The 18,706-nt window shown below is 41.4% G+C and overlaps 1 protein-coding gene and 1 pseudogene across 1 annotated transcript in view; both read left to right on the top strand.

Moving 5' to 3' along the window:
- The window catches only part of RFT1 (RFT1 glycolipid translocator homolog), a 33,513-nt gene extending 16,513 nt beyond the window's left edge, over positions 1–17,000 (top strand). The window contains 8 exon segments of the mRNA XM_039867452.1: positions 920–998; positions 4,590–4,640; positions 5,363–5,449; positions 5,452–5,492; positions 6,532–6,676; positions 10,561–10,666; positions 15,373–15,622; positions 15,954–17,000. Of these exon segments, the coding sequence (XP_039723386.1) occupies positions 920–998; positions 4,590–4,640; positions 5,363–5,449; positions 5,452–5,492; positions 6,532–6,676; positions 10,561–10,666; positions 15,373–15,622; positions 15,954–16,121 (927 nt within the window). The 3' untranslated portion in view covers positions 16,122–17,000.
- Positions 17,001–18,571: 1,571 nt separating this feature from the next.
- LOC120606378 (uncharacterized) lies at positions 18,572–18,695 on the top strand (annotated as a pseudogene).
- Positions 18,696–18,706: the final 11 nt, after the last annotated feature.

The following is an 18,706-nucleotide window of genomic DNA, read 5'->3' on the forward strand; positions in this document are numbered from 1 at the left end:
CCCCCTGAAATCCCACCTTTCAAAAGTCATCACTTTGAGTTAATAGGAACTTTCAAAATGTAGGTACCCCAGGATTAGGAACCTAATACCTAGACACTATATTTTGGGATCGAGGATGCCTTCGTGATATAGGAGGGGCCCCAGAGGGAACTGGTGAGAGATGGAAAAAAAGGAAGTCATGTCCAGCTAGCTGCCTCAGTCCTCCTTTTTATGGTCAGCTCTTTGGTTTTGAGGCTGCCTGTTTCTTACAGGTTGACCTCTGCCCTTCCTAAGGCTTTGCTTCCTTCTTACCCAACTTGTCCTTATGAAACGGGCAGTTTGGTGCCCTCCTTGGGAGTTTTGGAAGAGCCAAATGGAAAGTTTAGTTTTATTTATTTATTTTTTCTTTACTCTGTTATACGAATTCTGAGTGGTTTAACTGACCTGGGAAGCTGGACTTTCTTTTGAAACATACAAGCAAAGCTCATATACTTGGTGTAAAGGGATCCTTGAAGGCTAAATATAGCATTAAAATGTAGAGTATATGGAGCAAAATTTGTTCTACACGTTGGCATGCTTCAGACATATTTTAAGGAAAGAACTGACTGAGCTGTATGTGTTAGATGTGGTCAGCTTATTGTCTGGGTAGAAGCAGCAAGGGAACAGCACAATTCTCTAGGGCTCTCAGTGAATGAATCTTGGGCAGGCCTCTTATGAGGAGGCTGTCTCACCTAGAGATTTTGTCTTCGTGTTTAGGATGATAAATTCTTTGCCATTATTTGTTGGATACCTCTATGTGCTTAGCATTAAATGAAAAAGTAGTGAGGACTATTCAAGTTAGGATTTAGGGACCAAAATGAGTTCGCTTCTCACGTAGCATAATTCTACTCTTAATACTTGCAGTGCCTGGGATTTTGTTTTGTTTTGTTTTCTCTTTTAGGCTTTTGTAAATTGGGAAGAGGCTAAATTGACCTGGAGTTTTTTCAAACAGTCTTTCTTGAAACAGATTTTGACAGAAGGTAAGTAAAAGGTCACTCTGAGCAGTTGGAAACCAGAGTATAAGCAAGGGGATTCCACAGAAATACTGATCATCTCGATCTAGACCGTCCCCTGTCTGTAGTACCTGGGCAGAGGAACCTCAGAAATGGGAGCTTTTTATATAAGGAAAAGGAAACTAATGTTTATTTAGTTTGATACCTTAATTGTCTAATTTAAATCTCTCCACAGCTTTGTAAAAAAGATATTGTCTTTATTTATTATGGCTGAGGAAACTGAGGGCCAGCAAAGTAACATAACTTCTGCAGTATCCTACAGCGATGAGGAACAACTTAATTTGAATCCAAGTCTAACTGCAAGCCCCATGTTATATCATTTAAATAAATATATTACAAAAGTATTATATCAATTACGGAAAAATTGGAAAATAGAGAAAACTATCTGCAATCTCATTATCCTATCCTAACTTCTTATACACTACTTTTTTGAACTTTTTAAAGAACCAAGTTTTCATCATTTTATTTTCTTAAATGGTGAGATTCACCTGTGTGATAGTTTGGTCAACCTTCCAACTTTCTAAGGCTTTCCAGTTTAACAGTGACAGAGTTCTTGATGCAGAGGGCCAGCAAGGAGCTGAAAGTATATCTAGTATGGGTTTATTTATACCCAGCTTTAGTTCAAAGAATGAGATTTGAGGCAGTTATAAGCTGCTGAAGATAGTAGTTTCTTTCCATATATAAACTTAATATGTCTATCCATCTGTATATCAATTACTAAACATATTTTTAAGTCTTTTCAAAAATTCTCTTTTAATTATAAAAATAATATAACCTTAATACAAAAATTTTGGAAAATAAAAAAATTCCCTATAGTTCTAGAACTCTACAACCATCATTATTATTATCTTGTTATTTTCCTTTTTCTCCTTCTATCTTTACTTTTTCCTAATTATATTTCTAAATGGAAGTTAACTCCCTGTAAGCCTTACTTTCCCCATCTGTGAATAGAGAGGTCTCCAACCTTTTTGGCACCAGGGACTAGTGCTCCTATGAGAATCTATGCCTGATGATCTGAGGTGGAGCTGATGCGATGATGCTAGTGCTGGGAAGCAGCTGCAAATACAGATGAAATTTAGCTCATTTGCCTGTCGCTCACCTTCTTCTGTGTGGCCTGGTTCCCAATAGGCCATGGACCAGTACTGGTCTGCAGTCTAGAATTGGGGACCCCTGAGTTAAGGGATAAGACCAAGAGGTGTCTGGAGGCTCTCTGAACTTTGAGAGTGCATGCTTCTAGCATGAGCCTATAACATTGCCTGTAACATTCTAGTGTGAGGCTGTAACATTCACAAAAGTGAAACTGTTTGCAGAACTTCTGGGAGAAGTAAGGATCAGAAGCCTTCTGAGAGCTGAGTAGAGGTGCCTTAAATATGTTTTTTGAGAGTAAGGGAGTACGCTGTTCACTGTACATGGTAGGAATTCAGCAAGTATTTGCTAATAAAGATTACTAGTGGAGGGAAGATGAATAGGGTAAAGGGGGTCAAATATATGGTAATGGAAGAAGACTAGACTTTTGCTGGTGACCCCACAATGCAGTATACAGGTGATGTATTATAGAACTGTTTTCCTGAAACATGTTATTAACCAATATTACCCCAATAAATTTAATTTTTAAGAAATTAGAAATACAAAAAAAAAAAGTATTTCAAGTTAAAAAAAGAAAAGAAAGGTAACTGCAGTGAAATTGTGAATTGTGGTAGTTCACTTTATTGTTAAGAATTTTGGAAACAGCAGTTGCTTATGTGTACTTTTTCCTCCCAGAGTTTTAAGAGCAGTTTAAATGAGTTGAGGAAAGGATCTACTCAGCAATGGTTCTAAATCGGTTGTCTCAATTGAAGTGGCGAAACATGTGTTTGCAGCAGCAGCTATAAGTTAGCCATGCACTCAAGCCTCCTGATCTAGGCCTGAAAGTGGTGCCGATTGCTTGCTCGCCCCACAGTTGGGCCTCTCCGGCCTGAATGGCAGAAGGCCATTGGGAATTTCTCAGGGCCTCCATCCCCATGGCTGTGAAATAAAGAACCGGCTTGATAAGGACCCCTAGATTATTTTTATCTAAAAACTACAGCTCTAAAAAAGTTGAAATCATTCATTGTAGTGGCAAAATGTATATGCTGTTACCTTCTGCCCCCACATTTCCTGAACACTGTGTGTCAGGTGCTGAGAATACACAGATGAATGAGTAACAGGCCACGGCCTCGAGGAGCTCATTCTCTCATCAAATATGCAGACATTTGTGTGGTTAAATTTGACACAGGGGCTGTGAGGGCTGTACTTTGAAACGTGAGCTCATTCATCATACATCTCTTGAGTGCCCTCTCATTTCCTGGCAGCCTGCCAGAAAACCAAGGACTTAGAGATAGGACTGAGACATGGTTTCTGCCCTCAGGGAACTTATAGAGTATAGGAAGGAGAGGCCTATTGTGCCAGAACACAGGGAGTTCCCTGTGGAAAAGCCATTCTAGGTGGCGAGAATGACAAGAGCCGAGCCTGACTCAGAGCAGGCGAGAATGACAAGAGCCTGAGTGTACTCAACGATGACCATGTGATGGTGGGAGGTGAAGATGAGGTTGGTGAAAGGTGGCCAAAAACATAGCTTAGGGTCAGTTCATAAAAGTTTTCAAGTACAGAATTAAGGAGCCTGGACTTTTTGCAAATTCATTAGCGAGCCATTTAAAATCGTGAAAGCAGAGGTAGACTTAAGAGCTATATTTGCAAAAGCTGGAACTGTTAGCAGTGAGGAGGGATCAAAGAAGTGCAGAGATGCAGATGGGAGCAACCATGTGGGCCAGTGCGTGGGAGGCCCCACGGAGGTTCCTGTTGCAGATGCAGTGGCTGGGAGATTATAGGGAGGTAAGGACCAGAGAGACTTGAGAGATCACTGCTTCTAGTCTCCTAATATTGCTTTCCTTTTTGAGCAAGTTGTTAGGAGGTAAGAATGTGCTGTAGGCACAGTTCAGTGCTCTATCTCCTTAGTGGTCACTGCATTCCATTCACGGATAATAAAATAATGGAAGTTGGGAGTGGATTTGGGCTCTTGGGCTGATGTCTTCACCTCAAAGGCATTAGACTGTCTTAGATTTGAATTATGAACTTAGGCTCCAGAGCTTTGCCAGCCTCCATGGAGCTTTCTCCACCCAGAGAGGAAATTTTTGATGAGTCTGTGCACATAACTATGAACCTTTCATTTCACAGATTTCACACATAGATTATCTGACCTCCCTTAACACTTGGCACAATCATTTCCATTATTAATATTTTAGTAATCTTCCTATACTTAAAAAAAACTTATTAGACTGGTTTTATTGATTCTATTTTGTTTTGTCTTTAACTGGTTTGCAAATTTGCTGTCAGTATATCCTCCAGCGCTTTCCAAATTGTTACTACTTTGAGATTATTTAAAATCAACATTAGGGCAAGGGACATGTCTTTCATTGATTATCTAATTTTTCTTCTTTGAGAGTATTTGCAAACTGGAAAAGTTGATAGATGATAAGAGAAAAGGAAACAAGAAAATAATGTATATTTGAAATGCTAATTATTTTGCTTTTCTATTTGTAGGCGAGCGATATGTGATGACATTTTTGAATGTATTAAATTTTGGCGATCAGGGTAAGGTGAAATTTTGTAGTATTTTAATTAAAGGTGAATACTATTAGTAGATACTCGCTGATATTTTTCTTTGCAGTTTGTTATGGTTAATGAAAAATGAACCTGAAGATTATAAAAAATGAAGATTGTAAAAAAACAAGTCCTGAAGTTTGAAAATTGTAGACCTTTATAAATATATACAGAGTATTGACTCTCTCCTCTCATGTGACTTGGGTGGCAGGTTCTCTGTTGAGATCCCCTGCCCTTACTCTTCTTTCTGCAGAGCTCTTGTGCTCATTTTGGGGGGCAGTGAGGTGCTAAGAGAAAAGGGAGCTTACCATCACAATCACTAAGATTCGTTGCATGTTTGTGTGGCTAGATAGGTCTCAATATTTATTTTTTAATATAACCCCAACATAATGGGAATAAAAATAGGAAAAAAATCAACTTGGCATTAATGACTTTCATAAAACAGTGCTGATGTTGGAGATGTTCTATATCCTGACTGTATCAGTGTTAGTATCCTAGTTGTGACATTGTACTATAGTTTTGCAAGATGTAACCATTCAGGGAAACTGAATAAAGGGTAAGTTGATCTCTATTATTTCTTACAACTATATGTAAATCTAGAGCTATTGCAAAAAGTTTCCTTTAAAAATTAAATTAGAAAAAAATTTAAAGTACTGTGAAAAATCAAATAGGAAAGCTAATAGGATTGCTGTTTTTTCCTTTTTGTTTTGTAGGTGTATATGATATAGTGAATAATCTTGGCTCCCTTGTGGCCAGATTAATTTTCCAGCCGATAGAGGAGAGCTTTTATATATTCTTTGCTAGGTGCTGGAGAGAGAAAAAGATGCCACACTTCAGAAGCAGGTAGTCTTGGTTCTTTGTCACCATCTCAAGTGAATGCTCTCTCTAATTGTAAGGTAAATAGAAATGTGGAACAGTCTGTTTCCCTTCTGTCTGATCTGATTTTCTTCTAGATTTCATTCTTCTATCATATTTTGAATAATGACAGGACCCTGAGCTCACTTCTTTCATGACTTTCTCCCTTTCTATGTGACCTTATTCTTGACCTAGCTCTCTGAGAACTCTTGATGACTGTCTCTAGTACAAGGGCAGACCCCCTCCCAAGGTTTAATCTTAGGTGTAAAAACCAAAGGTGAGCCAAGGGATGCAGAGACTATGGCAAGGCTACCTCGAGCCTGGAGAGGAAAGGACCCGACCACTCAGTTTTCTCACCACACCAGTTGTTTATGCTTCTTAAGGATGGTGAAATGTCCAGAGCTGGATTCTGACCATGAGAATTTACATACTCCGGTTGGTAAATACAGAAGAGATTTTAATCTAGGTGTATTTGGTTGTAGAAACTTCCCTTTTTCTAAAACCATTGAAAATGTCTGTCTTAATTGAGAATTAAAAGCAAGGTAAGCTGGCCTCTTACGTGTCTTAGAAGACATTTTGCAAAATATATTTTTGTACACTATCTCAAAATGAGCTAATCTGGTTTTTCGTTTCATTTAGGAATATTTTCCTAAACTCCATTGATAGGAACCTCAGGATTTAGAGATTTTTGTCAGGAGGAGCACACTGGCAAAACTAGCTAGCAATGTAAAAATTTGCTATCTACTTAAGAATAAATATCAGCAGGGAAGGTATTTCCAAACAACATTTGAAATAATTTATCTTAAGTGAAATAAAAACTAAACCTCCCTTGCACTCTGAAGGAGGCACACATTGTCTTTTTTCCTTCATTTGCTAATTGACAGAAACAAACACAGGCTACAGAAAAGCAGTGATGCCCCTCACCAGTTGAAAGAGTGATCTGTAAAACAGCAAAGGAGGAAGGTCAGATGTGAAGTTTTCTTTAGCTCATGATTCATCCAACTTTCTTCCCTCTCCCTGGCACCAGGAGGACATAGCTGTTGCCGCTGCAGTTTTGGAGTCCCTGCTCAAGCTGGCTCTGCTGGCCGGCCTGACCATCACCATTTTTGGCTTTGCCTATTCTCAGCTGGCTTTGGATATCTATGGAGGGGCCATGCTTAGCTCAGGATCAGGTATGCACAAGAGTTTTGCCAGTTTTGTTCTAATTTCTGAACAGAAATAGAGTTTTATGAAATTTAGAACTTGTGCACACACAGCTGATATCTGTGTCATGTAGGGAAAACTGTCAGTGGCTGGGGCTTTGTGAGACTGTTCCCCTCATACGAGGTCAGACCAGCCCAGGGTGCAGTTGGGTTTTTTGGCTCCAGGTCAGTCAGTTCCCCAACCTTACTTGGAGAAGTTGTTATGAATCCTTAGCTTTCCTCTCAGGCCTAAACTGTATTTTGCCAGGCACTTGCTTCCCTGTGCTGCCCCCTCCGGGGTGAGAGAGAAAGGCAGAGAGCCAGCTCTAATGAGCCTCCGCTTGGTACTGAACACATCCGAAGATAGTAAATACCACATAAATCTCACAGCCTGATGCATAAAAGCCTCTGAAGGATAACCCAGAACCACTTGCAGAGAATAAAATTGATCTCAGCAAATAAAATGGTATATGTAATCCAGTGACTCTTGGTTTTTGAAGGAGAAAAGTGTTGAATGTGTCCAACTTTGAAACATCTGGTGCCCAGTCCACTAAGCATCTCACAGTACTTGTTAAGCCCTGGGGATGTCACCAATTTCAAAATGTACTGGGCCGTAGGCTGGCAGTCCATTTACAGTGTTTCATCTTGGGGTTAGCAACGGTGTTTTTAATTCTTCAGGTCACTAGACAAGAACCCTGAAGACATCTTTCTGCTGCCCCATCTCAGTGTAAAGAGCTTTGTCAGTTGCCATTTTACAAGTTCACTGGCATGCTTTAGTCTCCACTATAAAGGGCCCAAACTTTTGGTATTAGGAGAAAGGCCAAGTTTCTACACTAGAGCAAAGATCATTATGTTTGGAGAAACACCTGCTGTGAAACCAGTGATGTGGTTTGCAGCTCCCTGGGACTTGTGCTGTGGGAAGTACATTTCTGTCAGGCAAGTGCAGGGAGGCCTCAGTAGGAAGTGTGCAGAAATTGGGGATTCAGTTATTTCACAGTAGCTCTGCCGCTTTAGAAAGGTAATTACCTGGGAACAGCCTTTAATGTAATGCAATCACACAACATTGCCATGAGGAAAGAGCTGTCCCATTGATATAATGTTCACCTGGTGGAGTAATTAATCATAGATGTGTGTATATGTGTGTATATATATATGTGTGTGTATGTGTTTATGTACATAAACAAATGACCAATTGTATATTCCTACTCGAGTGAGATGTTGGTGCCAGTTTTGAGCATTAGTAATAGATTTATCAGTTAAAAGGGTCAGTGTTAGTTGATTTCTGATGTAATAAATTCTGTCTCTAATGGTTCCTATGAGAGTCATTAATAACTTTAGACTCAAAAAGCATTCTCAGTATCATCTTCAGAGAGAGGATAGTCTTGAGAATGGTCTGGTTTCTTCATCTGTGAAAAGAATGAGTGGTTTGGTGTGCTACTGAGGACTTTCAGGACCATTGTCATCTCTTGCCTGGCCCGGGGCTGCATCGGTGTCACTGTCCCAGCAGGGTCTTCTAGCATTTATCTCCTCATTATAGCTGCCTCTCATTTTGACCAACTTCCCACTCTCTGTAAAGTCCGTCATTGCTTCTGGTAGGGTCAGTGGGTCTCCCCAGGGTGCCCACTGTTCTTTCTTCCCTCGTCTCTGTGCCCCTCATCTACCCCCATGCCTGACTCTTAGGACCACTGCTGCGTATCTGAATGCCTTTTCTGTGCCAGAAAATATTAATACTGCTGCTCTCCTCACCACACAGTCTTTTTTCCTCACTTAAATACCTCACAAAACTTGACTTTTTCCAGAAAGTCTTTCTGAATTAATCAGAAAAGAACAGCAATTTTCCGTGACTCAGTCCAGCCACGGTAATTTTGAAAGTGGAGCTTGCGACACTGCTGTCCTCATGCTCCGATTGCATATTGACCTTTGTCCTCACCCATGAAGTAGACACCTGTGACCTGAATTGGCCTCTTAGACCCTCCATCCTCTGAGCGGCCATCTTCAAATGTGAGACTTGCACACAGCATAGATAGGCACTGTATGTGGGGCACTATGGTTTTGTGTTGCAGTATTTGGGATTAGCACTGTATATAATCAGGGTTTTTGTAAGTGCTCTAGAGACTATTCTCAGAAATCTTTCTCATATCTTTTTTTTTTTTCTTCTCTATCCCCTTACATTAGCTGCCTAGGGCTGCAATAACAATGTGTCACAAACTGGATGGCTTAAAACAACAGAAATTTATTGTCTCACAGTTTTGGAGGTCAGAAGTCCAAACTCAAGGTATTAGCAAGGCCATGTTCTCTCTAACGGCTCTGGAGGAAAAATCCTTCCTTGCCTCTTCTAGCTTCTAGCATATGTCAACAATCCTTGCCTTATAGATGCATTACTCCAGTCACATAGCTGTTTTTTCTGTATGTGTCTTCATATCATCTTCTCTCTGTGAGTGTTTCTCTGTGTACAAATCTCTCCTTTTTATAAGGACACCAGTCATAATGGATTAAGGCCCCACCCTAATGACCTCGTTTTAACTTGATTATCTCTCTACTGACCCTGTTTCCAAATGAGATCATATTCTAAGGTACTAGGGGATACATACTTTTTCAACATTCTTTTTGGGAAATACAATTCAACCTATAATACCCCTCAAATCAATCCATAGTCTAAGGTTTCATCCATGAATTCCCCAGTTTCAACCTCTTTCGCCAAAAATGATTTAAAGCTCTTCTACTGGAATCACTGTTTCATGCCAGAGTTTGACGAATTTTGACAAATATGTGTACCCATGTAACCACCATTCAGATTAATATATAGAACATTTCTGTTGCCCCAGAAAGTTCTCTCAGAAACCTTTCCAGTCATTTACCCCACTCTTCATCTCGGAGGTAACCACTGTTTTGATTTCTGTAACTATAGATTAGTATTGCTTTTCAAAAGAATTTCATATAAATTAAACATTGCAACGTGGACACTTTTGTTTGGCTTCTTTTTTAAATTTTTATTTGTTTTTGTGTTTGACTTCTTTCCCTCAATATGAAGTTTTTGAGATTCATCCACGTTTTTTTCTCTTCAGTTGCTAAGAAGTATCTCTTTGTATGGATGGCCCACAGTTTGTTTATCCTTTCTCCTGCTGATATCACTAAACCTCCTATGGACATTTATGTGCAAGTGTTTTCATGAACATGTGCTTTTATTTCTGTTGGAGGTATACCTAGGAGTGGAGTTGCTGGGTCATAGGTTGGGTATATGTTTATTTTATTAGCAGTTACTTGGCTACCTTTTTGATAAAGTCACTCTTAAAAAAGGGGGCTCAATCCCACTTTTAAATCTTTTTGTCAGCAGATTTTTTCCAAAGCTTGTTAGTTAGCTGTAGAACCGCATTACTTTGTTAGAGAAGAAAATTATACTGTGGGCTCCAATTCTCCATGCAGATTTGTGGGTGTTCTTTCTATCTCTGTAGCTTCCTGCTGTTCCTGAGCTTATGCATCTCCCCAAGGTCTTCTCTTCAGGACCTTTTCAGCTGAGATTCTTTTAACATGCAAGGCCACTAGTGTCCTTGAGTGCTCAAAGTAACTGCCTTCTTCATGTTGATTTAAAAAGCAAGAAGATTTGCTTGCTGGCCAGATAATCTTCTAGTTGTTAAGCAAAGGATCTGTACATTTATTCACAGTTGTCCTTTTGTTACTAGCTGTTTCATTTAGTCTGTGCTATGGAATGCTGGGAGTCCTTCCAGATAATTAAAACCATAGGCTGGAGCGTGTGTCTGCCCATTGATGATACCAGCAGGGCTCCTGACCCTGTTCTCTGACCACCCAGCGAAACTGAGGGTGAATGTGGGCCTCTTGTTTGGTCTCTGGCATCTCAGTGGGTTGTTTCCTTATAGGTCCTGTTTTGCTGCGTTCCTATTGTCTCTATGTCCTCCTGCTTGCTGTCAATGGAGTAACTGAGTGCTTCACATTCGCTGCTATGAGCAAAGAGCAGGTCGACAGGTAGGTAACCTTAAAGACATATCTTTTATCATGGTCTTTAGCCAAAGTGAAGTAACTTGCCAACCTTCTTTTTTTTTTTTTCCATTCTGGACATGCATTTACACAAGGCTCTTTTAGAGGTATCATTTAGACCATTAGTGCAGTGCCTTCCCTGGGCTGTCTGTTGCACAGGCACCATTGGGTTAGTCCTCCCTATGGTAGGGCTGAGGGCAGCAACTGCTCTTCTCTGTGGAGGAAGAAATCTGGGCCCTGAAGGGTTATGGTAGTCCAGATTTGCAGAGATAGGTATAAGACAAGCTTCACAGCTCTACCTCTTACCCAGTGCTCCAGTGGGTTACCAAGGAGTTTCTTCAACATGCATTCCTACCCGAGAATCTGGTTCTTCAGTCTTTGAGAATCTCTGGGATCTCTGACATCTCTCCTCAGAAAAAGGCCCAAGTGCACAGACACGTATTGCCACAATTTTTTCTTATTTATTGACCCCAGATGAGGACCTCTACTTTGGAACCTCAAGCAATGGTTCTTCCCCCTGGTTGTGGGTCAAAATGTCCCATGGAGTTGGCTAGAAATGCAGATTTCCTGTCTACTTCCACCACTGTCTTTCTCCCACAACAACTACAGAATCAGCAGGCCCCTGAGCATGTATATGTGTTTTACAAGCTCCTCAATGATTCTGATGTGAACTGCTGGTTAGGAGCCTCACACCCAGGATTATTCATCTCTTGTGTCCCAGATGCCAAAAGTCGCAAGGCAGTATCTTGAGACATCATTACAGGATGAGGTTGAGGAGAAGGATAAAAATGATAGGAGAAAAGAAGAGAGGGGGAAAACAGAGGGTAGGAGGGGTGGGTGTGGTAATGGGGTGAATGGCCCTCATTATCTCTTTACTCCTTGGGTCCCCTGGTGTTGTTCATGCTGCCTTTCTAATGCCTTGAGTGCTGTTAAAAGCCCACAGAGGCCCTGTGGCAGGGATGGGATGGGGAAAGGGTAATTCAAAGAGTTGGAGAACCCTTCTTCTCTTTCAGAGCAGCCTCTCTCTTCTTCCCATCTTGGGCTGTCTCACAAAGAAGCTTTGTGACTTTGTTTGGTATAGATTAGAACTGGAGTCTAGAGCAGTAGTCCCAGCACAGACTGATCAGATTCCCATAGGAAGTTCTAGACCCCTCCTAGACCAACTGAATCGGAATTGTAGGGGCTTGGGCCAAGGAATCTTTTATTACACAGCTCCAGGAGATTTCTCATAATGGCTAGGACCTTAGAAACTGCTGGCCCAAACCAGCTTTGACAGTAAAAACTACATTGAGCATTGTGACTCAGTACATATTTCAGTGAATATAATTGAAACTTTCTGCTTTCATGAAGCATAAATACTCCAGTTATGCTCAGGACACACTGATGGTTTTTAATTCTGTTCTGTTTCATTTGTTAAAGTTCCACGTCGTGATGCACTAAATTGATTTTCCAGCCCACTTTCCGGTCACAACACACAGTTTTCACATAGCAGCCTAGACATGGTGTTTACCTCAAGTGGTTAAATTTATAGCTGTAAAACTACTTCGAATCCATCCCCTTCACCTTTTTTTTCCTCCCATGAATGGAAAGGTCTATTTAAGTTTTAATTTTGAAAACACTGTGTTTTTATTTGAAAGGTGCATCTAATATGAAATAATTTTTAAACACAACTTAAAAAGATACTAAATGAAGCACTGAGGTATAGTGGAAAGAGCTCTGGACTAGGAATCTATCTCTTTGATGGGAATTTTGTTACAATAATATCAGCATTAGTATTGAGAGGAAGAATCAATACTGTAGCCCGCTTAAAATTTTGAAAACAACATGTCTTACAAGCAAATCATGAGGACATACAGAGAGTGCCTGGTTGCTTTCTTTACTTTTATGTTGCGTTGAACGAATGAAACAACTTTTAAGTTAGTCATAATGGGATTTTGACAGTATATAAACATCTGGAAAATTATTTTCATGGTATTAGAAGTCAACATAGAGAAAAGACAGAGCAGTGTGCCTGCTAATGCAGTTCTCATCTAAAATATCTCACCTCCTTTAAGAGTAAAATGTGACTTTAAGTGTGGTCTTAAGATACGTATTAAACGTAGTAGGCCCTGAGCACATGGAGCCCCTGAGCTCATCACAGACCCCTGGCATTTTTTTCATCTCTGTAAATTTAACCAGACATAAAACTCTAGTAAGGAATTTTATAGTAGAATTGGGAAGCTTACATGTTATGATTGATTAACATTAGACATTTCAGATTCTGAATTTTAAAAAAATATTGATAAAATCATGGACTTTCACTTAACCAACTTCAAGCTAATCAGTATTTTTCAGGGTATTTAGTTGGATGTGAAATATTAGAACATCCTTTGAATTAATTGCAAGTTGCTTTTTTGTTAATAACCTCATATGTATGTAGAATATGATTGATAGATTTTTCATTATGCCTTATTGAAGAATTTTTGTTTTGTTTTGTTAAGGCTATCTCATTTTCTTTTGTTCATTTGACAAATGCTTTTTGAGCATCTTCTCTCTAACGGGCATTGTTTTAAGTTCCAGGAATATAGCAGTGAATAAGACAGATGAGATTCCTGCTCTCCTGAAGCTGACAGTGAGAGAGGTAGATAGCAATCAAGTAAATAAGAAATATTGTGCTGTGCAGAAAACTAAAACAGGGTTATGTAGTGAGGGCCCTTTTAGATTGGGAGGCCTCTCTGAGTAGGTGGCATTTAGGCTGAGGTTTGGATGACCAAGAAGAGTCTGCCATGCAAAGTTGGAGCAGAGCCTTCCAGGCAGAGGGGACAGTGATGAAAAGGCCCAAGGTTAACAGCTCCTTCATATGATTTGTTGGCGCTGAGTGCCCAACATGAAGTGGGACTCTATAACTGTTGAATGAAGGATGAGTGCAGTCTGCTCATGGTGGCACATACAGGCTGGTGCCATCCTTTTCATGGCTGCAGAGGCTATACTGTATGGCTGTGCCTTGATGTAGGCAACCATCACCTACTGGGGTACACTTTAGTTGCTAATGCAGTCAACATCCATGACCATCTATCTTTTGATAAGCCTAATTTTAAGCCCAGTATCTTCTTGGGGTGATAGAAAAACAAGCATTCATAAATAATTTACTATTTATGTTAACCAATCCTTATAAAGCAGTCATTATCGCCAGAGACTGATTTTGCATTGATTTAAAATGTGGTGTTTTAATTGCATCTTTAAAATTCTCATTTTTTCCTAGATTATGCCTTTAAGGCTATTGATTTATGAGTTCTGGAAAGTTCAACATCTGCAGAGTCCTATTCTAGTGAAAAACAGTGGACCCCCATCATTGGCTCCCCCCAGATGGCACACCAAATAAGCTGCACTGTTGAATTTATCCCTGCTTGAATTAGCTACTGGTTTCATTCATTATTGCCATTTTACTTGGAGTTGGGTTAGGATTACTTTGAAAGTTTGTGAATCTATGGCCTAAACTCCAAAGATTGGTGTAATAGACCTTTCTGAGATAGTTTCTCGGGGGAAAAATCAACCAGGTTACACATCTCTGCTTCTTTTGGAAAAGAGATCAGAGTACTGATCTATGATGGGTCCCACCTCAGTGACTTCTTATGAAATTGGTGACTCTGATCATTGATTAGTAGTGAAGAAACTTTCCCTGTGAAGGTACAGGTTCATGTACTTCCATTGCTCGTTAAAAGAGACCCTCCCAACTAAGAAGCAAACAAATCCCCTCTTTAGAATTCTGGATGAAAGCACACCTCCCCTGTAGGAGTATAGCAGTGTATGTGTTTTGTGGGGTGATACTCTTGGCATACATTCTGATAAACTGTATCTCCATAGCACCTTGGGCTTAGCCCGAGGACCAGTACCTGGTCGTTCAGGGGACACAGTGGATTTTTTACCACCTGTCATGTGTAAAACCTGACTAGTAGCTTCCGAGGTTTCCTAATCCAGCAGATACAGCTCTCGGTTGGGGGAGGGGGCGTGTAAGGGATTTCATTCCCTCAACAGCTATGTACTTAGAAGGCCTGCTATGCACTAGGCAGAAACCAGATGCTGGAGAATTTTGTTCATGGGTTTACCGCAAACCTTGTGGAGCATTTGCTTTGAGCGAGGTCCACTAGCCAAGGTTACAGGGCTTCTGTGTTTCCCAAGGGAAGTGGTATGAGGCCCTGAAGTTTAGGAGCGAGAGGTCGGGTTGGAGTGTTGGCTCACTCCTTAGGCAAGTTACTCAGACTTCTTGTAAAATGAATTTAAACTCCACAGGGCAAGGATCATGTGTGTTCATTCATAGCACCCCTCACAGTCTCTGTCGCAGAATTAGCATTCATATGTAATTATTACTCATGTCATATTCTTGTGCTTCACATTGAAGACTCAGGCTGAACAGGATTTTTATGTGTTTTCATCACAAAGTGTCACTTAAACTAACCAATTATTATCCTTAAAAACCATAAATATCCTCAGTTGCTCATTTTCTTACTCTTCTATTCAGGGGTGAGAGGGACAGTGACATTTCCATGTTATTCATGTAGCATTCAGTGTTATGAAAATGGTATGGATTATGGGAACTGAGAGGTACTTCCTGTGACTTCATGTTCACAGCCACTTTTTCTGCAGCAGGAGCAGCAGCAGTCCTGCCTTAGGACAAGGTGCCCGCTGCTCTGCTTCATTTGTTTCCCTCTCCCTAGGTACAATTTCACGATGCTGGCTCTGTCATCTTCATTCCTGGTGTTATCCTATCTCCTGACCCATTGGTATGGCAGTCTGGGCTTCATCTTGGCCAACTGCTTTAACATGGGTATTCGGATCACACAGAGTCTTTGCTTCATCCACCACTACTACCAAAAGAGCCCCTACTGGCCCCTGACCGGCCTGTACCTGTCGCCAGTCCTCTTCGGAGCATTTGCCCTCAGTGGTGGGATTACTGGTATTTCAGAGGTGAGACTCCCTGCACTCTTCACACCACATGCTCTGGCGGGCTGTCCACTGTTCCTCACTCTAGGCTTTGCCTTCCCACTCTGCCTAAAGCAGCTGGACAAGTATTTACCTCCTCTTATCCCTTCCCCTAAGCCTCTAGGATCATATCTTATGATAAATGTGACCAAACCATGTTACCAGTGGGGATAGAAGAGACCCTCAGTACACAGTTTTCATGCTTTTTATCTGACTCAAAGCTGGAACAGTAGGGCCTCCACTTTCCCTGTCTTGCTCTAGAGGAAGGTTGTACAGGCGGAGGGGCCAGGGCAGTGACAGTGGTTTCTTTCTGCAGGTGTTCCTCTGCTGTGAGCAGGGCTGGCCATCCAGGCTGGCACATGTTGCTGTGGGGATCTTCTGTTTGGGAGTAACTCTCGGGACAGCTTTCCTCACAGAGACCAAGCTGATCCACTTTCTTAGGACTCAGTTAGGTGTGTCCAGACGCGCTGACAAAATGACATGACTTCAGGGATTCACTGACACCTGTGCACCTGGACCAGCTGTGGGGCGGTTTTGTGGGTGGAACACACGTTCTGTGTGGATAAGCCCCACAGAGGTGTCTGCAGTGGAGAGAGACCAACCTAGGCAGGTGAGACATTGGAGAGAACCACCAGACCAAACACTTACCTTCCAGTTGAAGTCTCAACCAGGAAGGAGGTGTTCTATTTTTAAAGGAAGGCCTAAAAGCTCTTTTAAAATAGATAATTATTTTTTTTTTCACTATTTTGTACTAATCAACATTTTTCCTTTTGATTAATGTATTCCTTTTGGCTGTGATTGACCTTAAGAGCTACATGCTCCAACAAACTATATCTTGGATGTTAACAGTTAATAATCATCTAGTCCAGAAAAAGAGAGATGGCCATTTTACCCTTCATAGGAATATTTGATTTTTTCTATAAAAGAAGGAAGGAGACTTGGTGTGAGATACCAAATAAGAACAAAGGTAGTCTGGGAGTTGTGGCTTTTCTTTTGTCAGCAATGTGGTCTGGGTTTTTAGAAAACGAGAAATGTTACTCAATAAGAAATCCAAGAAATGAAAACACGAAGTCTTTGAGATTATGTTTCCCAGAGTTAACTAGGGTGGATCACGCCTGATCTTCACAGCTGTGTCCCTGGGGCCAGCACACACATTCCCACAAGACCCTTGGCCTGGCCATCTGCAAGAGGGGAATTTTAAAGGAAACCGATCCAGTGTGAGCTGCCTTGTCTGCTGAAGGGAACACTGCTTTGCAGCTGACTGTAACTTGCTGTGTGGAGATTGCACAGATGGCACCCAAAGTTGAATAGATGTATCTTTTTTACCTCAAAATAAAATAAGGTAAATTCTGTATGGCAAGTATCACTGAGTCAAGCCTCTCCCATTACTTCTACAACCGGTCAGTACACCCGAATTCCAGCTACAAGACGAGAGCAGCAGCCTTGGGGTCTGGTCCTCCAGGCTACAATGGGACCCCAGGCTAAGGCTCACCTCCCTAGACCCTGGACCCAGCAGGTGAGATCACTGAGCATTGTTCCTAGGCAGCAAATCATTTTTCTTCTTTTGTTAATGTATTAATTTCTTTTGCATATCATTGACCTTTGGATCTACATGTACAAACTCTATCATGAGTGGTAATAGTTATCATGTGGCCCCAATGTCCCTAAATTTTCTGTTTATACTCAGAGAGCAGGTTTTCACCTAGGCCAGCAAAGACAACTTGTATCAGACAGTCATTTGGCTAAAATACATGCATTTAGCTTCACTGGCCCGTAGCTGGAGCCGAGGATCCAATGATCAAGACCCAGTAGCAAACCCAGACTAGGGCCCAATCACCTTTTTATCAAAGGAGATTCTCCTTTATTCAAAGGAGAATGCTTTGCACTAATTGGGGGAAAGTAGCTAAATGCAAGGTGTCACTGAGCAATCAGAGGCCCTCCAAAAGCATGGCCTTAGTCATGCTTTTGTAAGGCAGGGTCAGGTTAGCTCAGAGTGGCTGGTTGTCCAATGGAATAGGGTAAACAGCACACACAGAAGGCAGCCCTCCTTGCCATTTACCTTTTTTGTCCCTTGAGTGTGTGGAAATGGGCCTTAAGCCCTTACAAGTTCCTTCTCTGTTGCCCCTTACCACCCACCATCCCCTAGGACCTTATCACTCACCCCATGTCCACTTTACTCCAGACTCAAAGCATGGCTCTAGAAGTACCTATCACAGAATCCCCTGGATTTCAATATAAATGTAGTTCCCAGGACCCACTCCAGACCTTTGGAATCTGCATCTCTTGGGGCAGGGCTCTGGAATCAGCTTTTTTGGCAAACTCATTGTCCTCATCAGCATCAAGGCCCAGGAGCAGTTGTGCACATGTTCACGGTGTCCATTCTCTGCTCCAGGGAGAGCTGCTGTTGCCTGAGCAGATTTGTTGACTTTCCAGTTCTTCGGGAGCCGGACCACCAAGGTATCTGCTCTGCCCTCCATTGTGACAGCCAGTGCTTGTTCTCTCATCTCTTGTCCCCATGTAGTCCACCTTTACCCAAAAAGGATTTTGGGTGGGAATCACACTTTTGCCTTTAAGTACCACTTAGAATGTGAGGTTACTTCTCCATGGAAACAAGTCTCTAAAGCACATCCTTTTATGAAACGAATTGGTGGTGAGAATAACTATTTCTTTCTGTGCTGCTCTGGCCACACACGTGTGTTGGTGACTTCAGATGTGGCCTGTCAGATCCCTCCATGAAGGGATGCTGCTGCTGCAGCTGCTGCTGAGTTACTTTTCCCTTAGTGCGACTCCTGGCTCTGGAGCTGTATCTGTCCCCCTCTCTGCCACTTAACCAGCCTCATTCTAACAGGGCACTTCCTCCTGTCTTTTGTCTTTAATCATATATTCATGTTGCTAGTTGTATGCAAAGTCCCTGATTTTAAAATGAATAAATTGGTCTACGGCCATGCTACCCTGAACAAGCCCAATCCTGTCTGATCTCTTTATGGAAGCTAAGCAGGGTTAGGCCTGGTTAGTACTTGGATGGGAGACCACCTAGGACGACCAGGTGCTGTAGGTGTAAAAAATAAA

The sequence above is a fragment of the Pteropus medius genome, unplaced genomic scaffold (assembly GCF_902729225.1).
Source record: "Pteropus medius unplaced genomic scaffold, Ma_sr-lr_union100, whole genome shotgun sequence".
Taxonomy (NCBI): domain Eukaryota; kingdom Metazoa; phylum Chordata; class Mammalia; order Chiroptera; family Pteropodidae; genus Pteropus; species Pteropus medius.